This window comes from Crocuta crocuta, unplaced genomic scaffold (genome assembly GCF_008692635.1).
Source record: "Crocuta crocuta isolate KB4526 unplaced genomic scaffold, BGI_CrCroc_1.0 scaffold415, whole genome shotgun sequence".
NCBI lineage: Eukaryota > Metazoa > Chordata > Mammalia > Carnivora > Hyaenidae > Crocuta > Crocuta crocuta.
Window position 1 is genome coordinate 879,478 of NW_027531525.1, and position 21,700 is coordinate 901,177.

Sequence of the window (21,700 nt, forward strand, 5' to 3'; positions counted from 1 at the left end):
TGGGTGGGACGCACCCCCAGAAAGGGTAGCGCGGGGGTGGGGCGGCGTGTGGGCAGAGGAAAGATGGAGGCGGTGAGGACTGGCCTTGGGGTCGCACGGCTTTCCGGCATCAGTTTTGCTCTCACCGTTTGATCAGAAGAGCAGTTAACACCTATGCGTGGGGTATTTGGATTGGAGTTTTTGGGTAGCCGCATTTTCTTCCCAGATTGCTTTAATTTTCCTTTACTTAGAGGAAACTTCTCTGCTTTTGTATGCCTAAGTGTTAATAGACTTTAAAAGTCAATTTCCACATGGAAGCAAGGTGATGTATAGCGAACAAGTAATTCAAGAGAAAACAATGAATTAATGAGTTGTAAACCATCCCTCCCTCCTCCAAGTGGAGATAATTGTTCAAATTAGGCATAACATGCAAACAAAGATTAATCTCTTTCGTCAGTTAAGGAACACAGGTCATAGAAATAGTTTCCTCAACAAATGGATTGTTTCCTGAAACATTATTTTCGGTAGCTCCCCGTTGCATAATACATGTGTTCCATGCTCTCAAACTTTTCAATCTTATCCAGGCCCGTGGTCTATAGGATATGAATGCTACAACATCTTAGCATCAGATGCAGAAGAGAGAGCGAGCGAGCATAGAATCAAACCTAATTGTACTTGAATAAGAAGTGGTAGTGAAGGAATGAGCGTTCGGGAACTGTGAGTGGATGGTTATAATAATTCCAAAGGTAACCTCAGTTTTCTGTTCTGCGCAGAGGACAGCAGCATGTCCTCCATCCCCGGATGCATTGGTTTGGACGCAGCCGCGGCCGCAGTGGAGTCTGATGAGATTGCAGAGCTGCAGCAGGCGGTGGTCGAGGAGCTGGGTATCTCCATGGAGGAGCTACGGCAGTTCATCGATGAAGAACTAGAGAAGATGGATTGTGTGCAGCAGCGTAAGAAGCAACTGGCGGAGTTGGAGACGTGGGTGATACAGAAGGAATCTGAAGTGGCCCATGTCGATCAGCTCTTTGACGATGCGTCCAGGTGAGGGGCTGTGTGGAAAATCCGAAATCTCCCCTCTTGGCAGACATTTTACTAGTATACATGTACATGAGCTTGTGCCAGGCACCTTATACATTACAAAGGACAGACGTGTAGGACCTTGCTGTTTCTCAAAGGTGAGGGTCAAAACTCTGACCTCAGGGGGCACCTGGGTGGCTCAGTCACTTAGGCGTCTGACTCTGGATTTCTACCTGGGTCATCATCTCTTAATTTGTGGGATCTAGCCCCACCTTGGGCTCTGTGCTCATGGCGTGAACCGACTTGGGATTCTCTCCCTCTCTGTCTGCCCCTGCCCCGCACCCTGCCTCTCTTTGTTTAAAAATAAACATTTATAAAAATCTAACCTCACAACCACCCGTGTATGTAGAATATTCACATGTCAGAAGCCGATGTCTGTTCAGCAGTAGAGGAGGTCTCTCCCCTGCACTCTGCTTCAGAACAGTTGCCTTGTTTTCTTATTGGGATGATCTGGGGTGCGAGGGTTGTGAATCATTGTTGGCTTATGAAACCGTGAAGCAGGAGCCCTGTATCTACTCAGAAATCCCCAGAAGATTTGTGTCTAGTGCCTTCATTGTCACTTAGAAGACATTTTCAAATAGCAAGGTAAAAGCTGAGATAAGGTTGAGAGGACTGTGCTTTGGGGTTATTTTGGATTTTTGAGCATCTAGTCTGAAAACATTATTTAAACATTTTTCTATGAGAAAAGCATTTTATTTTATTATTGTTTTTTTAGATTTTTTTAATGTGTATTTTTGAGAGAGATAGAGTGCACACACACAGGGGAGGGGCAGAAAGGGAGACACAGAATCCGAAGCAGGCTCCAGGCTCCGAGCTGTCAGCACAGAGCCCGATGCGGGACTCGAACTCACCCTGAGATCGTGACCTGAGCTGAAGTCAAATGCTTAACCGACTGAGCTACCCAGGCGCCCCTTATTATTATTATTTTTTAAGCTAATTTTTGAGAGAGAGAGAAAGAGTGCGAGCACTAGCCGGAGAGGGGCAGAGAGGAGAGGGAGACACGGATACAGTAGCAAGCTTCAGGCTCTGAGCCGTCAGCACAGAGCCTGACGTGGGGCTCAAACTCACAAGCCATGAAATCATGACCTGAGCCAAAGTTGGACGCTTAACAGATTGAGCCACCCAGGTGCCTCAAGAAAAGCATTTTAAGTTCTAAATGGAGACACCTTGGAATATGGCCTGTTTAAATTGAGGTCAGTGTATACTTAAATATATATAAATTCTGATGGCTTTTGTACCTATTTCTGCTGTCTTTGACCTTTTCTACATGTGTTCCAACATTAGGGCAGTGACTAACTGTGAGTCTTTGGTGAAGGACTTTTATTCCAAACTGGGACTACAGTACCGGGACAGTAGCTCCGAGGATGAAGCTTCCCAGCCTACAGAAATAATCGAGATTCCCGATGAAGATGATGATGTCCTCAGTATTGATTCAGGTAAGAGATAGGCTCTGGGTAGGAAAATCTCAGGACTGAAACTGCAACACAGGAAGATAAACAGATAAAAGAAGAAGAGAGCAGAAATTATTGTCACTGACTCCATATTCTAAACTGTTGAACTTGTCTGTTACGAAAGAAATTGAACATTATCAGTATCGTAGATATCCTCTACATTCTACTTCCAGATTGAATGACCTTCTTTTCCCCATTCTGTGTAACCTCTATTCTGAATTCCCTTCCTTTTCTTTATAGTTGGCATTAGCACCTATATGTATATATGTATTTCAAAATGGTAGTTGGTTTGGTTTTGTCTATTTTTGAGGGTTTTTTTTAATGTACAGTTTACAGACTATAAAATTTACCCACTTTAAGTATAGAGTTTAAGTTTTGGTAAATTTATACAGTAGTGCAGGCTTTACCACAGTCCAGTTTTAGAGCACTTGCATTAACCCAAAAAGAGCTCTCGTCCCTGTTTGCATTCTCCATTTTCACTCTCAGGCAACCACTCATCTGCTTGCTTTTTGCCTTTTCTAGAAATCTCATTTAAATAGAATCACAGTTTGTTGTCTTCTGTATCTAGCTTCTGTCACTTGGCATAATGTTTTTGAGATTAGCCCATGTTGTTGCATGTATCCGTAGTTTGCTCCTTTTTTCTGCTGAATAATATTCCATTTTATGGATATACCACATGGTTTTATCCATTCTTTAATTGATAAGTATTTGGGTTGTTTCCAGTTTGGGGCTATTAGGAGTCATGCTGCCATGTGCATTTGTGCATAAGTCTTTATGTGGATGTTGTGTTTCGTGTCTCTTGGACATTCCGCCTAGGAGTAGAATTGTTAGGGGTTAAGATAAGTGTACATTTGAGTTTTTAACAAACTGCTGTACTCTCTTCAAAAGTGCCTCTACCATTCTACATTCCCACTAGCAAAGTGAGACAGTTCCCGTTTCTTTACATCCTTGTTGGTGCTTGGTATTGTCAGTCTTTTATTTTAGCTTTTCCGGTGTGAGTGGCGGTATCGAGTTGTGATTGTAGTTTGCATTTCCCTAAGGAAGTTGAGCATCTTTTCACATATTTAATTTACCAGTTGTGTTCGTTCTTTTGAGAAACATCCATTCAAATCTTGAGGGTTTTTTTTTTTTTTAATTGTGTCGTCTTTTTATTAGCAAACCCCTTTCTTTTGACTTCAAGAACTCAGGCTTTAGGTACAATTCATTTATCAGATATATTTTAGAAACACTTTCTCTCAAACGTGGCCTTTTCATTTTCTTAATGGTGTCTTTTACGAGTAATAATTCTCGGGCGCCTGGGTGGCTTAGTCGGTTAAGCGTCCGACTTTCGCTTAGGTCATGATCTCACGGTTCGTGGGTTTGAGCCCTGTGTCGGGCTCTTTGCTGACTGCCAGCTCAGGGCCTGGAGCCTGTTTCAGAGTCTGTGTCTCCCTCTCTCTCTGACCCTTCCCTGCTCACGCTGTCTCTCTCGCCTAGAAATAAATAAAAACATTAAAAAAAATAATAAGAGTAATAATTCTCAAGGCAGAGACTGAGAGTGTTTGGGCCGTTTATTTTGCTTATGGCTTGTTCAGTTTTTCCATCACCAGTTGTTGAAAAGTCTGTTCTTTCGGTACCCTTGTCAAAAGTCAACTGGCCACATATATGAGGGTCTCTTTCTGGATTCTGTTCTGTCACATTGCTCTAAATAATCTGTTCTTATACCAGCACCACACTGCTTTTTTTACTATAGTTTGAAAGGTAAGTATTAAAATCACCTAATGAAAGTGCTCCAAGTATATTTGTATCTCATATGACTTTGAAATAAATTTTGAAATCATTTGTCAGTTTCTATCAAGAACATTTTTTTAGAACCTACTAAGATTTTTAATAGAACTATATTGAATCTAAAGGCCAATTTGGGGAGCATTCTCTTTTTAGCAAATAGTCTTCTAGTGCATTAACAAGGTACATTTGTCCTAAGTGTTTTATTCTTTTTAATGCTAAGTGAGCTTATTTACTTAATTTCATTTTAGGATTGTTTGTTGCTAGGATATGAAAATATAGTTGATTTTTGTGTATTAATCTTGTAGCCTATGACCTTATTAAGGTCACTTGTTAGTTTTAGAAGCTTTTTGTGGATCCCTTGGGATTTTCTATATATTAGGTCATGCTGTCTGCAAATAAAGTCAATTTTACTTCTTTCTAATCTAGATGTCTTTTATTTCTTTTTTATTGCCTTATTGTACTCACTAGAACCTCGAGTACAGTGTTGAATACAAGTTTGAGAGTAGACATCCTTTCCTTCTGATCTTAGGGGGACACATTTAGTCTTTGGGCATTAATTATACTGTGAGCTTTAAGGTTTTTGTAGGTATCCTTTCTCAGGTTGAAGGAAGTTGCTTCTGTTCCATATTGAATTTGCTAATATTTGTTAAGAATTTTTGCATCTGCGGCTCCTGGGTGGCTCAGTTGGTTAAGCGCCTGGCTCTTGATTTTGGCTTAGGTCGCGATCTCACAGTTCATGAGTTCAAGCCCTCCATTGGGCTCCATGCTGACAGGGAGCCTGCTTGGGATTCTCTCTCCCTCTTCGGCCCTTCCCCTGCTCATACTCTCTCTCAAAATGAATAAATAAACTAAAAAAAAAAAAAAAAAAATAGTTTTCTGGAGGACTTTAAGAAAAAAGAGTTTTTGCACATATGGTCATGAGAACTATAAGTTTTTCGTTTTATTGTGATGTGGTTTTTTGGCTTTGGTATTAGGGTAATATGGAGCTTATAAAGATGAGTTGGGAAATGTTCCCTCCTCTGAATTTGTGTGAAATAGTATTATTTCTTCCTTTTTTTTTTTTTTTTTTTTACAAAAATTGCAATAATTAGTTGGTCCGAGGGTTGTGGGTTAATCGTTAAGCTGATTAACAAAGATTGCACTAATTTTTTTTTTTTAATTTTTTGAGAGAGAGAGAGACAGCGTGAGCAGGGGATGGTCAGGGAGAGTGGGAGACACAGAATCTGAAACAGGGTCTAGGCTTAGCTAGCTGCCAGCACACAGCCCAATGCGGGGCTCGAACCCACGAACCGTGAGATCATGACCTGAGCTGAAGTCAGATGCCCAACCTACTGAGCCACCTAGGTGCCCCAATTTGAAATAGTTTTATTTTTGTATAAATTGTGAAGATAATGCAGAGAGTTCCTGCATACTTTCCACCAGTTTCTTCTAATGTTAGTATTTTTTAATGTTTATTTAGTTTGAGAGAGAGAGAGAGAACATGTGCATGTACACAAGTGGGGGAGAGGCAGAGAGAGAGGGAGAGAGCAGGCTGTTAGCTCAGAACTCAACTTGGGCTTGCTTGATCTCTTGAACCAGGAGATTATGACCTGAATCAAAATCAAGAGTCACACTGAGCCACCCAAACGACCCTAGTGTTAGTATTTTGTTATGGTGAAACATTGGTCAAAACTAAGAAGCAAACATGGGTGGATTACTTTTATCTAAATTCCACACTTTGGATTTCTGGGCTTTTCCCATTCCAGGATACCACATTGAATTTATTGTGGGAAGATTTTTAATTACTAATTAATTTTCTTTACCTGATACACCCATTTGGACTTTCTATTTCTTCTCAAGTCAATTTTGTTGATTTATATCTTCCTAGGAATTTTTATTTCACTTAATTGTCTAAATTATTGCCATGAAGTTCATAGTATTCCCTATGTTTCTTTTGAATTTCTGTAGGTTCTGTAGTAATGTCTCTTGTTTCATTCCTGATACTGGTTATTTGGATCTCTTTTTTTCCCTTGGTTAATGTGGCTGAAAGATTGTCAGTTTTTTTGCTCTTTTTCAAGGAACCAGTTTTTGTGTCCATTGATTTATTTTTCTCTACTGTTTTCCTGTTTTTTGTTACACTGATTGATACTCTGATCTTTATTATTTTCTCCCTCCCACATGCTTGGGTTTGATTTGCTCTTTTTTTTCTAGTTGCTTAAAATGAAAACAGGTTGTTGATTTGGTTTTAGACTTCTTTCCTTTCTAATATAAACATTTAAAGCTGTAAATTTCCCTTTAAGCATTGCTTTACTGCATCTCATAAATTTTATATGTTGCATTTTCATTTTTTAATATTTTAATTTATATTTTAGAGAATGTGAGTGGGGAAAAGGAGCAGAAAGAGAGGGAGAGAGAGAGAATCCCAAGCAGGCTCTGTGCTTATCACAGAGCCCAACCCAAGGCTTGATCCCATGACCTTAGGATCATGATCTGAGCTGAAATCAAGAGTCAGACACTCAACCGACAGAGCCACCCAAGCGTCCCATATTTTCATTTTCCTTTAACTCTTAATTTCCTTTGTGATTTTTCTTCAACCAATGGTTTATTTCAAGTATTCAGGAATTTCCCAGATTTCTTTTTGTTGTGACTTTTTAATTCAATACAGTTTTGGTCAGAAAACATACTTTGTATTATTTTAATCTTTTAAATGTATTTAAATGTTTTTTTAAATGGCCTAGCATACTGTCTGGCCTGGAGAATGATCCATGTGTGCTTGAAAAGAATTTGTATTCTGCTGCTGTTGGATGGAGTATTTTACAAATGTTGGTTAGGTTAAGTTGGGTGATAGTGCTATTCAAGTCTTCTGTGTCCTTATCGATTGTCTGCTTGTTTTAACAATAACTTGCAAAGGAGTTTTGAAATTTTGAACTAAAATTGCTGACTTGTTTGTCTTTTCAGTTCTTTCAGCTTTTGCTTCCTATATTTTGAGACTCTGTTATTTATTCATTTATAGTTATATTTTTTTATTATTATATCTTTTTGTGTCTCGAGATATCCCTTGTCTTAAAGTCTGTTTTGTCAGATACTAATGTAGCATTTCCGTTTCTGTTATGATTACTGTTTGCATGTTTTGTCTTTTTCTGTCTTTTTTATCTTTGAATTTAGTGTATCTCTTATATATAATATATAGTTAGAGCTTGTCTTTTTTTTTTTTAATGTATGTTTATTTTAGAGAGAAAGAGACAGAGCACTGGTGGGGGAGGGACAGAGAGAGAAGGAGACACAGAATCTGAAACAGGCTCCTGGCTTTGAGTTGTCAGCACAGAGCCTTACACATGGCTTTGAACTCATAAACCATGAGATCATCATGACCTGAGCTGAAGTCAGACACTCAACCGACTGATCCACCCAGGTGCCCCAGATCTTATCTTTTTTTAATCCCTTCTCACAGTTTCTGCCTTTTTATTTAGTAGTGAGTCCATTCACAGTCGACATGAATCCGTATGGGTGGATTTATATTGGCCATTTTGCTTTTTCTCTCTGTGTCCCATGTCTTTTATATTTATCTGTTCTTTACTGCTTTCTTTGTGTCAAACAAATATTTCAGTGAATCAATTTAATTCCTCGATGGGGGGGGGGCTTTTAAAAAAAACTGCTTTCATATTTATCTGGTCACTAACTACTATAAGTTAATACTGACTTAATTCTGGTCAAATATAGCAGCTTTGCCCCAGTATAGCTCCATATTCACTCTTCTTGGGTGGTACTGTTATCAAATATATTGCATCTACATATGTTTAATGGCAACAATTTTGTGTTAGAATTTTTGTCGGAAATAATCTTTTTTTTTTTAATTTTTTTTTTTTTTATTTTTTATTTATTTCTAGGAGAGAGAGAGAGACAGCGTGAGCAGGGGAGGGTCAGAGAGAGAGGGAGTCACAGACTGAAACAGGCTCCAGGCTCTGATCTGGCAGTCAGCACAGAGCACGACGTGGGGCTCGAACCCACGAACCGTGAGATCATGACCTAAGCGAAAGTCGGACGCTTAACCGACTAAGCCACCCAGGCGCCCCGGAAATAATCTTACTTTTAAAGATGTTATAGGGAAGAAAAGAGAAAAATGTGTATTGGCCCAGATGTTTACATTTCCATTCCTCTTCATTCCTTCCTATGGATCTGAGTGTTATGATCTGGTGTCATCCTTTTCCATCCAGAAAGATTTCCTTTAATATTTCTTGTAGTTCTGGGGCACCTGGGTGGCTCAGTCGGTTAAGTGTCCAACTCTTGATTTTGGCTCAGGCTATGATCGCACTTGTGAGATTGAGCCCCACATCAGGCTGTGTGCACTGACAGAACAGAGTGTGTTTGGTATTCTCTCTCCCTCTCTCTGCTCCTTCCTCCTTTTCTCTCTCTTTCTCTCTCTCTCTCTTTCTGTCTCTCAAAATAAATATTTTAAAACATTTCTTGTAGTTCTACTAAAAGTCAGTTCTCTTCATTTATCTGAGATAAAGCATTCTTGGTTCACTATTTTCTTTTGGCATTTGGAATATGCCACATCGGTGCCTTCTGGCCCCCATTATTTCTGATGGAAAGTCAGGTGAAAATTTTGTGCCCGGATGTAAGTCATTTTTGTTTTACTGCTTTTAAATTTTTCTCTTTTGATTTTAGTAGTATGAATAGGTTGTGTCTAGGTATAATTCTCTCTGTATTTGTCCTATTTGAGATTCATGGAACTTGGAACTGTAGATTGTATTTTTCATCAAATTTAGAAGTGTTTCAGTCATTATTTCTTCCCTAGCCCTTTCTCTCTCCCCTTGCCTTCTGAGATCCTCGTTTACACATATGGTAGAATGCTTCACATTGTCCCACAATCTCTGAGGCACTGTTCAGTTTTCTTCAGTCTTCTTTTTGTGCTTTGGATGGGGCAACATCTCTACATAGGTATCAGTTAGTTTACTTATTCTTCGGCCATTTTAAATTTGCTTTTTTAGCCTCTCTAGTGAATGCAGTAAAACCTTGGATTGTGAGAGCAGCCTGTTCTGTAAGTGTTCTGCAAGACGAACAAACATCCCTAATAAATTTTAACTTGATAAGCAAGCGGTGTCTTCCAGTACGAGTAGTACATAACACCAAACATCACGTGATCACAACTGAGCCATGGTTCTCTCTCACTGTGGGATTGTGGGTCATTATCAGTGCAATCTCACATTTCTGCGAAATCCTCAAAAGGAGGCATTGGATAGGTTCCTTATTAAAATTGCACAAAAAGAAAAAGATTCCATTGAGCCAGTAGATAGCAATGATTCCGATAGTGACAGTGAAAGTCGTCCCGCACAATAACCCTCCTCTCTCTTGTCTCCCTCACACCAGCCACAAAGGTTTTCAAAGGTAAGTGCAGGTTAATTTGTTTATTTTTCTTTGTATTTTGTATTTTCTTTATCATTTTGTACTACAGTATTGTAATCATTTTTATATGAATATTTTTGGGTTGTGGAACGAATCATCTGAATTTCCATTATTTCTTACGGGGAAATTTGCTTTGACGTACAAGTGCTTTGGATTATAAGCATGTTTCTGGAATGAATTTTGCTCAGAAACCAAGGTTTTACTGTATTTTGTTTCAGTTTTTGTAATTTCAACCCTGGAATTTCCATTTGCTTCTTTTTATAGTCAAGGCTTTTGTATACCAAGTATTAGCATAGTTTCCTTTAAATCTTTGAATGTAATTTGCATTAGCTCTTTGAGCATATTTATAAATCCAGTATGTAGGCCCAGGCGGCAAGTCAGTTTCCACTCCCAGGGTTTTGTTCCCGGAGCCTAGGGCATAGTTCCTGTGTCTTTGCATGTTTCATTTTTTTGTTGAAAGTTGAACACTTTTAAGTTCTCTTTCTTATGCTGCCAACTCTGTCTTCCCTGTAGTGTAGAGGTGATGTCCCTGCTCAGTTTTTAAATTTGAACTATGTATATGTTAGCTTGGCTCCTAACTTTTGTCCCCCTTTTTTACATAGTGTAGCTGCTAAGTTTTACAGAAGTGTAGAGAATGCATTCAGAGTTGCACCTAGTTCTCCAGTCTCCATTGGGTTTCCTGCATCTTTACTGTATGCGCATAGTTTAGCAGTCACCCACAGATTCGTACACATGTGTATATATGTAACTTTATATATGTTAGCTTGGCTCTTAATCGGCCCCTCTTTTTTTTTTTTTTTTTTTTTTTTTTTTTTTTTTTTTGCATACTTTAAAGAGTGAGTTTAGTGGTCACTCAGGAACGTATAGAGAATTTATCGGATCCCATCTATGGCTGTCTCATTTTCAGGATCTGCTTGTTACATTTCTGACCGGTTTGCTACTCACCCTAAACCAGAGCTGCAACCCCAGGCCCGTGAAGCCACTCGCTGCCATGGCCAGCGCCTCCATGGTCAGGCCGTAGTTGCCACTCACCACGCAGGGACTCAGGGTGTGGAGTAGGAATGGGAGCTGTCAACAGACTTCTTTCTTACCAGGATTTAAGCAATTTTTCAGGAACAAATACTTCCAATTGATTCTTTGCCTTTGGTCAATTTCCGGTGCCCTGAAATGATTGTTTTTAACATTTTGTTTCCAATTTTATACTTGTTTTCTGTGTAGGGGAATCATGCATATTACTATTCTCATATCACTGTTATAAGAAGTGCCCTGGTTTTGCCTTTTTTTAACTGCAGAAGTGGGACCATTCATAGTGTGTGCATTCTCCAGTCACTTCATTAACACCTTGCTGGCTGTGGCGTTTAGCTCAGGAGCTACCGCAGTTAGTATTCTGTCGTGTGAATATGACACAGCGTCTCTTCTGTCAGTTGACATTGCGTTTGTTTTCAATTCAAATCATGCTCTAAATATTCTTGTACGCGATTCCTAATCCACATATGCAAGAATCTTCCTAAATTTTGGCAGTTTTACTAAATTTTTTTAAGAGAGGAGTTGCAAGTTCTTAGGATATGGACATTTTAACATTACTAGATAAGTAATGGCTAAATAGCTTTCCAAAATGGTTGTACCAGTTTATATTTATAACTACCAGTGGTTGAGATGTCCCGTGCTACATGTACTTGACAACACTTGATATTGTGATTTTTAAATTTTATTTCCCTGCTGATGAACTTGAGCATCTTTTCATGTGTTTGTGAGTCATCTGTAGTTTTTTTTTGAAATGTCCGTTTATGTCTCTAGTTTGCTCAGTGATCATTGCCATTACTAATCCTCTGCAGTATCACTCCCAGCTTATGGTTTATCTTTACTTGTTACATTATTTGTTGATAAACAGATGTTACAATTTAGGATTTTTTTTCGTGGTCACTATTTTATATCCTTTCTGCCCCAACACTTTATTATGAAGGTCATTTATGTTCCCTTTGGAAGTTTCATAGTTTTACCTGTCATATTCAAGTCTTTAATTCAACTGGAACTTATTTTTTGTGTAAAATTTGAGGTAAAGATCCAATTTTTTCCCCATATGGTTATTAATCAATGTTACAGCACCAGTACTGAAATGAATCCCTTCTTACCGATTTATATTGTCTACTTTATCATAAATTATTTCCAGGGGCGCCCGGGTGGCTCAGTCAGTAAAGCCTCCGACTCTTGATTTTGGTTCAGGTCCTGATCTCATGGTTCGTAAGTTCAAGCCCCATATCGGGCTCTGTGCTGACGGTGTGGAGCCTGCTCAGGATTCCCTGTGTCTTCTCTCTTTCCCTCCCTCTCTGAAGCAAATAAATAAACATTAAATAAATAATTTCCATATGTATTGGTTTGTTTTTGGACTTTCTGTTCTTTTTCATTGGTCTGTCACTTTTTCTTCTCTCAGTTCTGTATTAAGTATAACTGGACTTTGTTACTGTCTGTATCTGTTAACTCCCAGTCGCCTTGCTTTGTTGTTCTTCTTCATGTTTGTCTTGGTTCTTTTTACCTCTTGTGTTTATACATGTATTTGAGACTCAGCATGTTGTGTTCTCTGCTCCCTCCCTCCCTGCCAAAAAAAAACTATTGACATTATTAAAAGATCAGTTTAGGAATAGCTGATAATTTCATGTTACTTATTTGTTCTACATAAACATTATTTGTTTAGTCCTTAATATTTTTCAGTAATGTTGATGGTTGCACAACAGTATGAATATATGAAAATGGTTAAGGTGGTATGTGTTTTATTTATGCATATTTTACCACAATAAAAAAAAATGGGTAAAAAGAATTAGATATATAGGTATTATGAGGGAATACTTTCCTAGATATTTGAACTATAAGGATAAAAAGCAACATAAAAACTGCGTGTTGAAGGTGAGTAAAACAATAGAAAGGGAAAAGAGTACATATTTACATGTATCTTTGGCTGTAAAACAAACGGCTAAGACTGGTTGTTTCTGAGGAGAGTAACTAGAAGCAGGAGTATTAGGGAGGTTTATTTTTTACTGTGTGTCCTTTTAATATTGTTTGGATTTTTTTTACCACATGAATACTTTTAAGGTGCACTTATACAAAGGCTCTACAAGATTAGGAACTTTCCCTTCAGAAATATAGGACATGTATTTTGAAGCCTTTTACAATTGTGGGAGGTCTATATTTACAGCTCTCTGAGGAATGCATAGGAATGTCTGTATTCTCTCCAAGATTGAATTCATATCCAATAACTTACTATGTATCCTAACTTTTAAAACTTAATGTGTCTTTAGCAGTCTCCTGTTATTGAAGATTCTTTATGAACCTCATTTGCAGATGTTACAGTTTAACTATTTTGTTAAGTGGATATTGCTCTTAGGACATGTACATGGCTTTCCGTTTTTAATTTGTTTTATTATTTTTTTAATGTTTATTTTTGAGAGAGAGAGAGAGAGAGTGCAAGCAGGGGAGGCGCAGAGAGAGAGGGAGACAAAGAATCTGAAGCAGGTTCCAGGCTCTGAGCTGTCAGCGCAGAGCCCGATGTGGGGCTCGAACTCACGAATCGAGAGATCATGATCTGAGCTGAAGTTGGATGCTTAACCGACGAGCCACCCAGACGCCCCTTTCTGTTTTTAATTTTAAGTTTTTCTTTTTTTGCTGCCTTTTCCCCCTTTTATTGAGATATATTTGATGTATAACATTGTATTAGTTTAAGGTGTGAAACAGTGATTTGATCTATATTTAAATTGTGAAATGATTACCACCATTGCTTTCCATTTCTATTTATTTATTTTAAGTTTATTCATTTTGAGAGAGAGAGAGAATGCGCACGTGTGCACGAGCATGAACAGGGGAGGGACAGAAGGAGGCGAGAGAGAGAATCCCAAGCAGACTCCACACTGTCAGCCCAGAGCCTGTGGGGCTCAAACCCATGAACCACGAGATCATGACCTGAACCAAAGTCTGGAGTCAGATGCTTAACTGACTGAGCCACCCAGGCACTACTGCTTTCCATTTTTAAACATGTTCTAAATCTCTAAATTGGCACCGTCCAATTCAGTCGCCATGTGCACATGTGACTATTTAAATTGTGCGAAATGTGAAGGGTCTGGTATTTTCCAGAATATACAAAGAACTGTGGGGATGCCCAGATGGCTCACTCAGTTAGGTAAACGTCCAACTCCTGGTTTTGGCTCAGGTCATGATCTCACAGTTCATGGGATCCAGCCTTGTGTTGGGCTCTCGGCTGACAGCACAGAACCTGCTTGGGGTTCTCTCTTTCTCTCTCAAAATAAATAAATTAAAAAAAACAAAACAAAACAAAAAACTGTTACAACTCAAGGATAAAAAAAGGCAGCCCACTTAGAAAATGGGCAAGATATTTGAATAGTTATTTCTTCAAATAAGATTTGTAAATGACCAGTAAATACATGGAAAGATGCTTGACATTGTTAATCATTAAGGAAATGCAAATCAGAACCACTTTATACTAACTAAGATGGCTGTAATAAAAAAGAGAGACAGTAACAAGTGTTGATGAGTGTGGGGAAATTGGAATCCTCTGTATTGCTTGTGGGATTACAAAATGGTACAGCCACTTTGGAAGTCTCTCGGTTCCTCAAATGGTTAAACGGTATGGCCCTGCGGTTCCAGTCCTCACTATATACCCGAGAGAAATGATAACTTATTCCCATATAAAAGCGCCTATACAAATGTTCAAATCTGCATTATTCATAATAGCCAAAGAGTGGAGACAACCCAAGTGTCCGTCAGTTGATGAATGTATAAAACAAAATGTGGCATATTCATACAATGGAATATTATTCACCCATAAAAAGAAATGAATTTCATGTGATGAGTCACATATAATATAATTTCACATCTATGAAATGTCCAGAATAGACAAATCCATAGAGACAGAAAGAGATTAGTGGTTGCTGGCAGTTGGGAGGAAGGCTGAATGAGGAATTACTGCTAATGGGTGTTTTCATCACCCCAGAAAGAAACCCCATACTCCTTAGTTAGTTTTGTTTTGGGGGTGATAAAAATTTTCTGGAATCAGGTGGTAGCAATAGTTGTACAACAACTTTGTGAATATACTGAAAACCCGGAATTAAACATTTTTAAAGGATACATTTTATGGTATGTGAATTATATCTGAGTTTTTTAAAATTTTAAATGAAATTTAAATTTTACTTCCTCCATTGGACTAGCTACATTTCATGTGCATAGTAGCCAAATGCTAACAGTTTTAACAGTGCAATATAGAACATTATCACAGCAGGAAGTTCTATTGGACAGCACTACTGAAGAATAAACACTTTTGCTTCATTCATTGACCACATCTCATTTGTCAGATCATTCAGATAATCCATAAGCAAATTGTTGTTATAAAAATTTTAATATAGGGGCACCTGATTGGCTCTTTCGGTAGAGTGCAACTCTTGATCTCAGGGTCATGAGTTCAAGCCCCACATTGAGCATGGAGCCTACTTTAAAAAAGAAAAATTAAATACGCACTGAAAAACCAAAATCCTGTGGACTACCACCACGTGTCCCGGTACTTTATCCCCAGGTAAGCACTGTCACCTATTTGCTGTGTATCTCTCTGGACCATTTAGTACTTTTACACATATATTTATATATTTAGTTGTTACTTGTTAGTAGTAATGCTTCCATGACAATGTCCTTAAGTAGCTTAGTTATTGATTTCTTAGAAATTCTTGTGCATCAGTATTTTACACTCATTAGAGGTTTTCTCATCCATAGGTGATGCTGGGAGCAGAACACCCAAAGACCAGAAGGTGAGTTGGGATGGGGAAGGTAAAGGTGAGAGGTAAGAATATGAAAATGGGAGAAACTTCCGGCCTGATCAGTCACTTCAGCCATCAACACAATCATCCACTCTGTAATCAGGCCTGTGGGTTCCAGTCCTCTAGTAGATGTTCTAAGGATGTGGAAGAGGTTGCTTGGAGATGCATGTGCAAGTTCTGTGTGAATATAGAATTTGGGGGTCATCAGCTGAGTGAGATTAACCAAGGAAGGCTCCCTAAAGCTGATTTCTGAACCAGATTTATGAGAAGGGCAGTTTTGCCTGATAACCATAAGCTTCCAAGTATAGCTCATTTTATTTTGTTTTTTTGAAAGAGGAGTTCTTATTCTCAAGTCTAACCCATGCATTTTTTTTAAATTAAAATATATTTGTATTTATTTTATGCGAGAGAGAGAATGGGAGAGAGCACATGCACAAGGGTTGGGGAGGGGCAGAGAGAGAAGAGAGAGGTGGGGCTCTGGCTCAGGAACTGTGAGGTCATGATCTAAGCTGAAATCAGGCGTCAGACACTTTACTAACTGAGCCACCCAGGTGCCTTTAACCCATGCTATTTTTTTTTTTTAATTTTTTTTTTAATGCTTTATTTATTTCTAGGAGAGAGAGAGAGACAGCGTGAGCAGGGGAGGGTCAGAGAGAGAGGGAGTCACAGACTCTGAAACAGGCTCCAGGCTCTGAGCTGGCAGTCAGCACAGAGCCCGACGTGGGGCTCGAACCCACAAACCGCGAGATCATGACCCAAGTGAAAGTCGGACGCTTAACCAACTAAGCCACCCAGGCGCCCCGAACCCATGCTATTTTAAAACTTGTTTCCCCCATCCTCTTTCTTATAGCTCCGTGAAGCTATGGCTGCCCTAAGAAAGTCAGCTCAAGATGTCCAGAAGTTCATGGATGCTGTCAACAAAAAGAGCAGTTCCCAAGATCTACATAAAGGTTAGAGTCAGGACGTTCCTCTGCGTCGGTGGGGGCGTGAATTCCTAAAGAGGCTTCGTGGACAACCGGCTTCTCAGAGTTTGAGCTTCTCAGAGTCCTCTACCTCTGTGGGGTTCTTTAAAATACTTTTTCTTTTTCTTTTTTCTTTTCTTTTTTTTTTTTTTTTTCATTTTATTTAGAGTGTTCAAGCTGGGGAGAGGGGCATAGACAGATGGGAGGCAGAGAGAGAGAGAGAGAGAGACTGAGACTTAAGCGGATTCCATGCTCAGGACAGAGCCTGACGCAGGGTTTGATCCCAGGACCCTGGGATCATGACCTGAGCCGATATCAACACTTGGATGCTCAACCAGCTGAGCTGTCCAGGTGCCCCTCTGTTGGGTTCTTTAAACACCAGAGGTTTTCCTTGTTGCCTGCTTAAGTCTTTGCTGATTTTCCAATGTGTGGTGGCTTTATCCAAATAACCTTTTTTAGCTCTGTGGCCAGAACTACTTCTAGATGGAGATTAGAAGAGAGCAACTCAGGGGCACCTGGGTGGCTCAGTTGGTTAAGGATCCAACTTCAGCTCAGGTCATGATCTCGTGGTTCACAAGTTCAAACCCCACATCGGGCTCTGTGCTGACAGCTCAGAGCCTGGAGCCTGCTTCAGATTCTGTGTGTCTCTCTCTGCCCTTCTCCTTCTCACACTCGGTCTCTCTCTCTCTCTCTCAAAAATAAGTAAAAACTAAAAAAAAGGGCAGCTCAAATTCTTATAAAGAGGTCTGAGGGAAGCTTTGTTGAATGGGGCTGTTACTAGATTCCCTGCAGGAAAATGTTTTATAACCGCTACTTAGCATTTAATGAGTATAATGAATATTGGTAACGAAGAGTTGGAAACATTTGGTTAATGTTAGATGTTCTTGAATTACATGTGAATTTCAATTTTTGCAAGTTTTTCCTATTTGCATAAGTAGTTGAGTCATCTGTAGCTTTTTGGGTCTGCGCAAGAGAGCAGCAGTGACCAGGAGCATTGATTGCCCCGTCTTCCCTAGTCACTGTGGCGTGCCCTCTTTATTTGTCCGTGCCCTTGCCCAGTCTATGCCCTCTCTCTTGAGAACAACCTTGCTCTATTCCGTAGGAACCTTGAATCAGATGTCTGGAGAACTGAGCAAAGACGGTGACCTCATAGTCAGCATGCGCATCCTGGGCAAGAAGAGAACTAAGACATGGCACAAAGGCACCCTCATTGCCATCCAGACGGTTGGTATGTTCAAGCTAGCAGAAGAGCTAATGAAGGCAGCCTGCAGGCCTCTGTTGCTGATTGTTTCTTTTCCCCACAACCTTGCCTTTTGTCTCCCATGTAGCAGTCATACTTACATGGAAACCGATGGTTTCTAAAAATCTGTGTTTCTCTTTTCTTTTTATTCAGGACCAGGAAAGAAGTACAAGGTGAAATTTGACAACAAAGGGAAGAGTCTGCTGTCAGGGAACCATATTGCCTATGATTACCACCCTTCTGCCGAAAATCTGTTTGTGGGCAGTCGAGTGGTGGCCAAGTACAAGGATGGGAATCAGGTCTGGCTCTATGCTGGCATTGTAGCTGAGACACCCAACGTCAAAAACAAGCTCAGGTACCTGGACAGAGGATTGTAAAGAGAGCAAAGGCCAGTAGAGTGACTATTCGACTGTAGTCATTATTCTCACAGTTAGCTTTTGTGTTTAGTCCCCAGTGGCCAGAGACCCTTGCTCCTTCTTCGCCACACACGTCATGTGGGTGATTCTTCCTTCTTTGTTTTCTTTTTCCCTCCAGGAGAAAACTTGGGGGTAAACTAGGAGAGGCCTCAAGATTGTTCAGTGGTTAGGATAATGGGAAGAAGGAAGGGGAGTCTAAATGGTCTGAGCAGAGTAACAAGAATAAATAACCTTTGGTAAAGCGGAGATAAGCTGGTTAGATTCAGGGAGAATTCCTAACCCTTGGAAGGACGGATAATAGGAAGAGAGTCGTGGACTGGAACATCTTCCCAGGAGTGTGTCCTGTCTGTGATCAAGAGCAGCAACTATGATGATTTCTGTAGGTCATGTTCAATATCAGAACCCCTGACCTTTCTACCATCACCTTCCTTACAGGTTTCTCATTTTCTTTGATGATGGATATGCTTCCTATGTCACACAATCGGAACTGTATCCCATTTGCCGGCCACGTGAGTGTCCCTCCTTTCTGAGTCCCATCCATTTCCTCCTCTACCATGTATTTCTCAAGATAATCAGTTGCAGAGCCCTGATGTTTTTGGTGCTTCCATCTCAAAGAGCGTACATTTGGTTAACGTCCTTTGAGAGATACAGTTCTGTTTGTTCATCTCTAGTGTTCTGAGTCTTTGTAGTCCAAGAGTGGGACACTAAGAGATCATGACGGACCTTCAGTAGATACTCATATTGTAGCAGGTTTTGATTTCATTTCTAAGTGATTTCTAAGTGTTACTTGCTTCCTAGTCTCACGCCTTGCCTAACATTTATATAAATCCATAGTCTGCCTACTGCTTTCCGTAAAAGCTGTGTTCACTGTGGGCTTCAGGCCGCCCTCTACACTCGTGTCTCTGGCTTGGGAATAGACTATTAACACGCGATTATTTCTAATTACAGAAGAATCAGCTAACACTGCTGTGTTTCCACATAACAAGGCAGTAAATGCATTCGGGGTCCAGAGAAGTAGCCTGATAGAGAATGAGAAGGAAGGTCAAATATTTCTTTTATTAATTTCATGATGCTGCCTGATCTTTTTTTGATTTACCTCTAGACTTATATCAAGTTAGCAAGAATTTCTAATTGAATTTTCTTTTTTTTTCTTTTTAAGTTTTTATTTTGAGAGTGAGTGGGGAAGGGGCAGAGAGAGAGGGAGAGAGAAAATTGCAAGCTGTCCGTGCAGAGTCCAATGCAGGGGATTGAACCCACAAACCATGAGATCATGACCTGAGCCCAAACCAAGAATCAGATGCTTAACGGGCTGAGCCACCCAGGCGCCCCTCCACTTGAATTTTCCCAAACAAATCATCCATTTTTATGAAATGCGTGACTCCCCTCTATTTGCCTGTTGCTTACTCAGTATTTACCTGATCTGTGTGTGAGTTTACACATTAGGTTCAGTACTTTCAGGTAGTCTTGGTTTTGCTTCCCTGGAGGTTATGTTTTTTCATTTATTTTTTCTCTCCCTCCCAACTTGAAAACTACCCACCATCTCCTTGCCAACCATTCATTTTTTTTTTCTGATCAAGACATGCTCTGGGGCACCTGGCTGGCTCACTGGGTGTAAAGATCACTTGGGAAAAAAACAAAAAAGCCCTGCCCTCCCTCAGCCCTCGTTCTTCCTTGGGACAGTGAAGAAGACGTGGGAGGACATAGAAGACACCTCCTGCCGGGACTTCATAGAGGAGTACATCACAGCCTACCCCAACCGCCCGATGGTGCTGCTCAAGAGTGGCCAGCTGATCAAGACCGAGTGGGAAGGCACGTGGTGGAAGTCCCGGGTCGAGGAGGTAGACGGCAGCCTCGTCAGGATCCTCTTCCTGGTACTGTAGCGCCCCGGAGTCTTGGAGGCAAGAGGTGGGGCGAGTTGGGGGAGCAGAGAGGTGGTGATCAGGATGGTTTCAGAGTCCTCCATCAGTTTCCTCTTTCGTGTCCTCCTGTCTGTTCTCACTGTTTTGGGTCAAATTTTACTCTGTCCTTTTTTATGTTTTTGGGATGGGTATGGAAGATTAATTCCTTGAATTTAATTATGATGCTAGTCTGTGTGTGGGTTTGGTTTTCTCTTTCTACGGAAACTCATGTCATATGTAAGCACACAGGAGAATGCCCACAGTGTACGTAAGCACACAGGAGGGCGCCTGTCGTGCGCGTGAGCACAGAGTTGTGCACATGAGCACACAGGAGGGCGCCCGTGGTATATGTGAGCACGCGGGAGGCAGTTCCACTTGCCAAGGGTCATGGTTCTGGTAGCAGAGACACAAAGGAGGCTCGAGGAATTAGGTGTTGATGACCCTTCAAGGCCCGGGTTAGCTGTGAGTCTTCTGTACCTGTCCTCTTTCCCTCTCCTTCTTTCCTTAGAGTCACAGTCCTTTTTGTTCCTAAGGCCTTATGATCCTTGTCACACCTCTTATAGTCAATATAAACACCTGTCTCTCCTGTCAGTTTTTAAGTAAGGAGTGTGTGTTTTTCCTCTTCATACACCCGACGGCTGTCATTTCTTAAGTAAGAAGTGTGTGTTTTTCTTCTTCATATTCCTGTAAGGTAAGTTTATCCTGTAAGTTCCCGACTAGATCGGGAACTGGGGACTCATCAGGAGGTTTCCTTCAAGGAGGCACAAGGAGGCATATTCTCCACAGACAGCAGGATAGACTCCAGCCTTCAATCCATTTCCCTCTGTCCCTCACCCCTCCCGGTCCTCTAGGATGACAAGAGATGTGAGTGGATCTACCGGGGCTCTACACGCCTAGAGCCCATGTTCAGCATGAAGACGTCCTCAGCCTCTGCACTAGAGAAGAAGCAAGGGGGACCGCTCAGGACACGTCCAAATATGGGTACGTCCTGAAGGACACCCTGGGGGAGGACAGAAATGCACAAAGCAGCAAAGGAGATTCCGAACGATGACCAGGAAGATACTGCTGACTTCCTGGAAACAGGCCCTTGTCCTGAGTTGTTTCCAATAGTGCTGGTGGATTTGTGGTGCTGCCTGCACATGCTGTGGCTCCAATTCCATCTGAACGACCCTGTAAGGGCCTGAAACAACTGGCTTAGCCTAGGGGTAGAGGTGCTGGTAGTCGCCTCTGCCGTCCACATGAGGCTTACCTGCCGTTCATGTTATCCATGATCCGTCCATTTTTTTTTTTAAGCCGAAACTGCTTTTGTTTTTATGTGTTCCTGGTCTCCTTTCTGGTTGGTTCTTTCCGATTACATTAGTTGATCAAAGAACGTATTTTTAAAAGTTTTCACTGAAGCGTAACATAATTACTAACTAAGTCCTCTGGGGCAGGAAGATAAAGTCTATTATTTGAGACAAAGCCAGCCTATGCCAGTATTTTCACTCTTTGATGTAAATCTTGAGAACAGAGGTTCTTAAAACTTACTCAGAATGTTGCTGCTTTTCCACATTATGTAAATTGAGAACGCATGTGCATGAATATATGATGCAGCTGTCATCTTCAGGGGTTAATATCCTTTTTCCTGTATAGGTGCTGTGAGGAGCAAAGGTCCTGTGGTCCAGTATACCCAGGATCTGACCAGTACTGGGACCCAGTTCAAGCCATCA

General features: G+C 40.5%; 1 protein-coding gene across 3 annotated transcripts in view; it reads left to right on the forward strand.

The window, feature by feature from the left end:
• Positions 1–21,700, forward strand: part of SETDB1 (SET domain bifurcated histone lysine methyltransferase 1) — a 33,724-nt gene that overhangs the window by 549 nt on the left and 11,475 nt on the right. For all 3 annotated transcript variants that reach the window (XM_077772559.1, XM_077772558.1, XM_077772560.1), the window contains exons 2-11: positions 753–1,023; positions 2,344–2,495; positions 15,432–15,466; positions 16,326–16,425; positions 17,540–17,665; positions 17,831–18,032; positions 18,529–18,602; positions 19,774–19,964; positions 20,843–20,972; positions 21,624–21,700. The exon at positions 21,624–21,700 is cut by the window's right edge and continues 68 nt beyond it. In XM_077772559.1, coding sequence (XP_077628685.1) covers positions 764–1,023; positions 2,344–2,495; positions 15,432–15,466; positions 16,326–16,425; positions 17,540–17,665; positions 17,831–18,032; positions 18,529–18,602; positions 19,774–19,964; positions 20,843–20,972; positions 21,624–21,700 — 1,347 coding nt within the window. In that variant the 5' untranslated portion in view covers positions 753–763. The remainder of the gene's footprint in view (positions 1–752; positions 1,024–2,343; positions 2,496–15,431; positions 15,467–16,325; positions 16,426–17,539; positions 17,666–17,830; positions 18,033–18,528; positions 18,603–19,773; positions 19,965–20,842; positions 20,973–21,623) is intronic.